Source organism: Phaethon lepturus, unplaced genomic scaffold (genome assembly GCF_000687285.1).
Source record: "Phaethon lepturus isolate BGI_N335 unplaced genomic scaffold, ASM68728v1 scaffold7013, whole genome shotgun sequence".
In the NCBI taxonomy this organism is placed as follows: Eukaryota; Metazoa; Chordata; class Aves; order Phaethontiformes; family Phaethontidae; genus Phaethon; species Phaethon lepturus.
This window is the reverse complement of record NW_010529620.1, coordinates 8,992-17,120: the sequence shown is the minus strand read 5'-3', so window position 1 is coordinate 17,120 and position 8,129 is coordinate 8,992. Positions and strand designations below refer to the sequence as shown.

At 43.9% G+C, this 8,129-nt stretch overlaps 1 protein-coding gene across 3 annotated transcripts in view; it reads left to right on the top strand.

Annotated features, from left to right (window-relative positions):
* The first annotated feature begins 1,174 nt into the window (after nucleotides 1–1,174).
* Nucleotides 1,175–8,129, top strand: part of LOC104618407 (annexin A8-like) — a 14,398-nt gene continuing 7,443 nt past the window's right edge. Inside the window, exons 1-5 of one of the 3 annotated variants that reach the window (XM_010283985.1) lie at nucleotides 1,175–1,195; nucleotides 5,338–5,428; nucleotides 5,696–5,790; nucleotides 7,009–7,122; nucleotides 7,976–8,066. In XM_010283985.1, the coding sequence (XP_010282287.1) occupies nucleotides 1,175–1,195; nucleotides 5,338–5,428; nucleotides 5,696–5,790; nucleotides 7,009–7,122; nucleotides 7,976–8,066 (412 nt within the window). The remainder of the gene's footprint in view (nucleotides 1,196–5,337; nucleotides 5,429–5,695; nucleotides 5,791–7,008; nucleotides 7,123–7,975; nucleotides 8,067–8,129) is intronic. The other 2 variants (XM_010283986.1, XM_010283987.1) reach the window with 2 other exon arrangements.

Here is an 8,129-nt window from a genome sequence, read left to right as displayed (position 1 = left end):
TCCAGATTGGTAGAGGTAGAAAGAGTTTGTAGTAACGAGTGAGTGCCTTATTCCATTGTAGCAGAACTCACCGAGTCTTAGTGGAGTTTTATGCTGAGAAATTACCTGGTTGTAATTTGCATGTTGTGTTGGTGCCAGAGGCCAAAATGTTAGCAAGGAAGGGTGTGTGGGGGGAGAAGCAGTGGAAAAATTACAATGAGCTTTAGTCAACAGGGTTGAATGTAGGGCTTCTGACAAGCCTGGTTTATTAAGCAACTTGATCGCTCCCTGTGAGATCATATGTGAAAACAGGTTGAGCCATGTCTGAGGGCGTTTCCCCACAGAATTTGTAAATAAAGGTGATTTATACCTGTGTGTTCCCAGCACAGAGAGGGCAGTTACATTCTGCAGCTTCCAGAGGGAATAAGCCTCCTGAGGAGTACAGTTATTCCAATTTTCTTGTGGTAAGTTTATTGAAAGTAATTTTTCTTTCTTTCTTTCTTTCTTTCTTTCTTTCTTTCTTTTCTTTCTTTCTTTCTTTTCTTTCTTTCTTTCTTTTCTTTCTTTCTTTCTTTCCTTTCTTTCTTTCCTTTCTTTCTTTCCTTTCTTTCTTTCCTTTCTTTCTTTCCTTTCTTTCTTTCCTTTCTTTCTTTCCTTTCTTTCTTTCCTTTCTTTCTTTCCTTTCTTTCTTTCCTTTCTTTCTTTCCTTTCTTTCTTTCCTTTCTTTCTTTCCTTTCTTTCTTTCCTTTCTTTCTTTCCTTTCTTTCTTTCCTTTCTTTCTTTCCTTTCTTTCTTTCCTTTCTTTCTTTCCTTTCTTTCTTTCCTTTCTTTCTTTCCTTTCTTTCTTTCCTTTCTTTCTTTCCTTTCTTTCTTTCCTTTCTTTCTTTCCTTTCTTTCTTTCCTTTCTTTCTTTCCTTTCTTTCTTTCCTTTCTTTCTTTCCTTTCTTTCTTTCCTTTCTTTCTTTCCTTTCTTTCTTTCCTTTCTTTCTTTCCTTTCTTTCTTTCCTTTCTTTCTTTCCTTTCTTTCTTTCCTTTCTTTCTTTCCTTTCTTTCTTTCCTTTCTTTCTTTCCTTTCTTTCTTTCCTTTCTTTCTTTCTTTCTTTCTCCCCCTACACCTTTCACATCTCAGTTTCCCTAACCATGATGCATGTGGTTTTCTTCACCAACAGACCCAGGTATCACTGCTGAGACTGCAATGGCATGGTGGAGGGCCTGGGTAAGTAGAGGAAATACTGAAGTAAGACATCTTGATTTATAAGTTGCATCAGGCACTGTGTGGAAATGAAATGGTTCCCTTTAAAAAGCAGCCAGACCTATTTACTGATTTTTCTGACTATAAAATAGTTTTCAGCACTTCCAAAACCTTGATTAAGGAAGGTGTTAACGTGATTGCTGGCTTTAAGAAGAGCAGACTCTCCCTGGTCCTTCAGCTGAGTGGTGCGGGGGTGTTTGTGTGCCTTTGTACATGGTGAGACTGTAGTGGGGAGCAGCAAAGTAACGAAGGTCTGCATTAAACCTGAGAGCTGTGGGCTCTTCATCTGCTCCCTTCTCTTCTGGCAGCGAGTTCAGGGCACTGGTTTGTCCCCGGTTGTGCTGGCAGGCTGTGGTCACAGAGAGAGATGTGGTCAAGCCACAGTTGTCTCTTTCCTCGGTGGGTTTTTAATATTGCAGTGACGATGTGGACTTGGACACCCTGCCTGTCTGCTAGGAGCCAGAAATGCTGTCTATGTTCTCTTCCACGCTCGTGTGGCTTTGGGAGGAATGCAGCAGGATGGGGGATGCTCGTGGGCTGTGCTGAGGCAGCCTCTAGGGCACGGCTCAGGCCCGGCGGCAGGCAGCTCTGGCGATGCGCGTAGCTCCGTCGCCATCGAGGCTAAGGAGAGAGCTGCCGATGTAGAAGGCCAGATTTACCCCCGGACCTTATCTCCAGATACCTACAAGCCAAGGCCTAGAAGAGACCTGCTGGAGACATGCGATGGAGGAATACCGGTAGAGGAGTCGTCTTTCCCAGCACAGTCCCCTGCCCGGCACCACTGCCTGTAGTGCACAGGGTTTCTCTTGACTGCTTTGGTGTCTTTGGAAAGATTTGTGTCCCCCCTCTGCCTTCTTGTGAAGAAGGCTTCGTGTTTCAGCAGCTTGTGCAAGGGGTGAGCTGGGCAGGGGCCGTCAAAGGGACGGCTGCCACGTGCCACCAAAGGTGCCTGTGAAGCATAGGAGAGCTGTCGTGCCGCGAATTCTATTACCTCAGGTTCAATATATCGTCAAGGAATAAGAAACCACTTTGCACAGACACAACCATTTTTCAGATTCTCAGTTACAATTTTGCAACCCAGGGGTGGGAACTGGAGAAACAAAACCAAAATGAAACACCTTGGGGGTTGGGGAATACCAAGCTAATTCCTACTTTCCTCCAGATAAACTTCAGATCGGCAACTTTCCTGATCTCAAAACATATCATGATCCCCCCTGCCACCCCTGAAAGATTAAAATTGTTATCTTCCTTTCTGTTGATCTCCCTCTGCCTCCCTAGTTCCTTTTGGAAGCTTAGTACAGTAAAATGGACTTTTTCCAAAGCTTGGAGTAGTTCTGACTTTAATGTTTGCCTTTCTGCTGATCTGTTCCACCCCACTCCCCCCAGGCTGGAAATCTTTTGAAAACTTAGAGTGAGGAAAGGAGAAGGAGAAAAGCCCTTGAAAGCTCCAGCGATCTCTTACCTGTTGGTGTTGTAAGAGGTGGAGACAGATGAGGAGAGGGCAAAGGGTGGATGGTAGAAAATTGCTTTGGAGTTCAAAAGCAAGCAGAATGAAAAAATGTGAAACTTCTTCAGAAACATTCCACTGAAAAAACCCCAGTAACTCCACCTGCCACCAAATCCCAGCTTTTCAATAAACTACTGTTTAGGTTTGAAAATATTTTGGTAGGAAAACTTTTAATTCCCTTCCCCCTCGTTTATAGGTAAAACTTTCCAGAGCATCAGCTGGAAGGTACACTGATTCCATTGCTTTCGTGCCGATTATTCAGCTTCGCGTGATGTGAGCGTTACACAGATGCCTTGAGTAGTTTCAGTTGGGTAACTGTAGGATCAGTTTGGCTGGGAAAAAAGACCAAACTGAACAGCGTTACTCTGGAAACCTGTTGTGATTGTACCTGTGCTGGAACAACTAAATACATGGAGAATGAGGCGTATGAGTGAGTCATGAGTGTGCTATCTGAGCCAGGATAGGCTGTAAATGTTTATTGGAATTAGTACCAAAAAAAAGGACTATTGTTTAAAGTTGTTTCCACTGTTGCCAAATGAAAGCTCAGCTTTGCACTCCCTCTTTCTCTGAGTCACCGGGCACGGGTCCAGAGTGTTTGTTTCACATCAGCCCTTGTATGAAGCTAGAGGACTGTGCATCTTTTTCAGAGCAGAATCAGATGGTTGAGTGTAACCTGCTTTCCAGGGCAGTTGGGATGGTGCTGGCTGACTTCACAGGGGAGCAGAAAAGGACCTCTTGCAATGGTCCTACCAGCTCAGCCAAACCTCCTGTTCCATACTGATGATAAACCTTTGGGGGTGGCAATGCTTTAGTGTCTCATTGCTCTTTCTGCAGTGACAGCTCTACCACAGCCTTAGATTTGCTGCTCAGCAGTCATTGGGATTCAAAGCTGTGTCTAGTGAGAAGTTCCCTGTAGACACGGTCTGCTCTGCAGCTGCTCTCTGCTGCGATCAGGGTGTGGTAGCACAAGAGTCTGTCTCTGTGCTGGCTCTGAAGCAAACTTCTGCAAACCAAAGGCCTTTTCCAGATCTTCCTGACTGATGAACATACTGCCTCTCTTGATACTCATCCTTGCCTCTTGCGTGCTTGTCACTGCTCCCGGAGCTTGGCTGGCAAAGGGCCAGCATGCAAATGTGTGCCCGCTATACCTACCGGTAAAGCACTCAACAAGGACACCTGAGCTGGCTTGCCCGGAGCCAGCCTGAGCATCTGTGCAGCACAGTGTGGGTATGCTTCAGCTATGGCACTAGGCTAGACCTGGCATTTGTTGACAGGCACTCCTGAGCACACAGCCATTAATCTTCCAGCCTCTCATTAAAAACCAGGAATACAAGTCCTGAAGGGATTTTCTGCAAGATTTTCTACCTGGCAAGGATCACTTGAAGGCTTTTTCTCTGGGGAGGACTTTGACGAGACTCTAGGAGAAGAGAGTCAGAGCCATCTTTAACACAGGAGATAAGAGCAAAAGGGATTTGCACCATAGCAAATCTGCTGTGTGGCACTTGGTGGTCCATGTTATACCAGTCAGATGGGACCAACCATAGCGATTCCTTATGGTCTATAAGCTCTGATTTGAAGGTGCTTTTTAGCTGACTCTGAGGCCACCCTCATTGAAAATCAATCAACTCATACAGATACCGTTAGTTCAATATCAACCACATCCCTGCAAGTAAATTTATGAGACTATAGTAGTTTCCTGGGGTGACTTAAATCCCACTGCTGCTAAGGAAAAGAAAATTCCATCAATTATTGAAATAAGGAGGTGATGACTGTCTATAACTAACCACTCATGTTCTTCCCTGTTGATAGGACCTTATTGTTAGAGATGCGCCAATATATTCAAGCCAGTCCCGTGACTAACAGCTTTTGTTAAATTCAAGCTCTTAAGCCTGAGTTCTGGTTGATGGCTCCACTGCCTTGTGGTGACTGGAATAAGTCTCAGCGTGTCTATCTGCCCTGGTCCCCTGGCACTGGTCCCTTAAGGGTCTGTCTGGAGGCTTCCTGTGTAGTTGGCCCTTGGTTCAGGGGAGAACATCAAACCTGTACTTCTCCAAATGGATCTCTTCCTTCAAAGTAGTCTCTTGGCCCAGATCCTTCCAGCAGAGATACTTCCTTCCCACAGGACAATAAAGCTGCTACCTAGAAAAATGATCTGTGAGAGCATAACTATTCTGTGAAATCAAAAACCTACGGATAAAAACTACCCTGCATCAAACCACCAGCAAACACAGTTCCTATAGCATATAATACGATGGCATACATGTTATGAAGTATTGTATTTAAAGAATAAGAATGAATGTGAATAAATGTGAGTAAGTCTAGCCTACTCAGCTTTTTCTACCAGACTGCCTGCACCTACTGACTGTTGCAGCACTGTCAGTCATGCTTTGCACAGGAGCTGAAGGCTGGTAGAGGCAGGTGGAGGCAGGAAACTTGTGTTCTCTTTGGACCTTTGCTGAGACACTTTCAAACAATGCCTCCACTCTTCTGTGCCTTCCCCATGTGTAGGCAATGAATGATATTAATTTACTTTCCAAAATACTTTTTCTTCAGCTGATGAAAAGCAGTGGTGAAAAGTCCCATATTTTTCTTCTTTCAGAGTGAAGCAGAGGGCAAGTCTGTGACAGGTGCTTTAAACTTTGACCCTACACCTGATGCTCAGACTCTGTACAAGGCCATGAAGGGGCTTGGTGAGTTGACTTCAACCACATATGTAAATTCTATATTCTACTCATAATTGCCCAGTTGAAAGCCATTCCTTAAGAAAATTGCAGCGAGACATACCATTTTTTTAATGTGCAAAATTAAAAGTTGAAGTTTCCTTGATACATACTTAGAATTGTACATTATGAAGGCAATGAACTAGTGAGGGTTATCTGAATACTTGAATTGAGATTTTGGACTAGTCTCAACTTATTCTATGCACTGTGTTTATGGCTTATTGTTGCTCTCCGCAGGGACTGATGAACAAGCTATAATTGATGTCCTAACCAAGAGGAGCAATGTGCAGCGTCAACAGATTGCCAAATCCTTCAAAGGACAGTTTGGAAAGGTCCTTCCAAAACAAAGCCATATTCAGTCACTGTTTCACTGTATGCAGGCTGTAGGAAATGGGTGTACAGTTCATCCTGCAAACATCATGTAAACAATATGCAGGTCTTCTGCAAATAAGTAGTTTAATATTTATTTATAAGGCCTGGGGTAGATGTGTGAAATTAATTTTTGGTTGGAAATACTGGTTTTCCCACAAAGGATGTTTTTTGGTTTGTTTTAAATGCATTTTGACCAGAAATATTTTTTTAAGATCTATTTTAACTTAGTGTAACTTCTTACAGCTTTCAAAGCTATAACAAAACCTGATACTTTTCTGCATGTCATTTTGAATAAAACATTGGTTTGGGGCCCTTTTAAATGCCAAAGAAAGTTCAATTTAAAGACTTACTCAATTTCATTTGTTTGGAAATTCTGAAAATGAAGACAAACTGGGGTTATTGACAACCGTGTTTTCCTGTGGCTATCTTTCTGTCTTTGATAAAATCATACATTTATTGGGAAAACCTTTCCACCAGCCCTACTCTGGAGCCAGTTGTCTGAGAGTCACAGTTAAAGAGGGGGAAAGAAGGAAACGTATTGGGAAAGAGCAACACAGGCTCTTGGGTCAGCACAGAAGCAGGAGTCTCAATGACCCTTGCTGGAAAGGGGACTGCCGTGCGAGGGCCGAAGAAAGGGAAGCAAATGGCGGGTGGGTGTATGGCAGTATGGGGCGATGAACAGAGTGCTTGCATCCCGCTAAAACAGCGTGAGTCGTACCCTAAAAAACCCGCATTATAGCGAAAGGAAGGTCTGACGTCTGCCTTCACACAGGCTGCATGTTTGATTCTGCAAAAGTCCTGGGTGCATGTGTGTATGCAGGCGTTGGGAATCGGCCCTGTCTGAAGATACATCCCTTGCTCGGTTCAAGGCCTTCAGCTGCCTGGTTCTGCTCACTGCGTAAAGCAGGGTGGAGGAAGATTTTTATCTTCTTTACTCTGCTGCAGAATTAATTAGTACCTGGGAGAAGCTTGAGTAACGGGACAACAGGGAATGTGGAAGGACCTAGACAAATCCCGTTTTGGAGTTAGGTGCCCTTTTCAGTCCCAGGACCTTTTCTAATAAACCATCAACACAATACTGTCATTCAGCTTCATTGCTGTAGGCCACAGAGACGGAAACAGCACTGGGCAGTAAAGAGATACTCTGAGGCTCTAACTGTGTGGTACATGTTTAACAGGATCTGATTGAAAGCCTGAGGTCTGAACTGAGTGGCAACTTTGAGAGGCTCATGGTAGCTCTCATGTACTCCCCATTCAAATATGATGCCAAAGAGCTCCACGATGCCATGAAGGTAAGCGAATTGCATGCTGATATTTAAGTAGTAGCATGGATCCAGTGTTAATTTCCTGTAACCGTGCTTATTAACACAAGCGATAAGTAACTGGACTGTTACGTGATTAAGTTTGTTATTAGCAGTAGCCTATGAGGACTAGTTAATTGTGCTATCAATGCATATCTGGGGGAAAAGGCTGCTTTAATATTTAGGGGTGTATGAGAGTTTCTGTTCTTACATGTCTCAGAGTCTGGGGAAGGCAATGGCAAAACTAAACTCAGCTTTGGCAGGGAATGAACATCTACAGATGACAATTTTCAGCTCAACATCTCTTTGCTGATTTCGGTAGTGCCTCTCATGAATGGAGCTTAATGACCTTGGGCCAAAGCTACTGCCCTGATGCCACCTGAGACTTGAAACCTTTAAGAAATCAAGGTGGGGTAGTGTGAGGGCCAGGCTGGGTTTGGCTGGGATCCTACCTATTTATACAGTATCTTTTCAAGTTTCAGATGCAGAGAGGTCTATTAAAATGGTATAAAGATGGGCTGACAAGGCAAGCATTGGTCTCCCCACATCCCTCTAACATTGTCTGTCATCAAAGACCCAGATCCAGAAATGCGTTGCAGAAGTGCGGGGTTATATAAAATCATCCTTTACGAATTAGGTATCTCGGTAAAAGAAACCATGTTCAAACCAAATGTGCTTTGTGTCTCCAGCTTTCACCCTGACAGTTTCTCACAGCTCAGCATACAGCCTAACACTTTGCTGCCATCCGACTCCTCACTTGACCATACTTCTCTAGCAATAAATTACACTCCATGACTAGATGCCTTTCCCCACCTTCATTTCTCCACCATGTTTTCTATTAAAGGGTGTGGGAACAAGTGAAGGTGTTATCATAGAGATCCTGGCATCCCGGACAAAAGCGCAGATCAAAGAGATAATCAAGGCGTACAAAGAAGGTAAAGTGCCTGGGGCTCTGATTTGCGTGGTCAGAGCAATGTGTGGCTGCCTGATTGCACAGC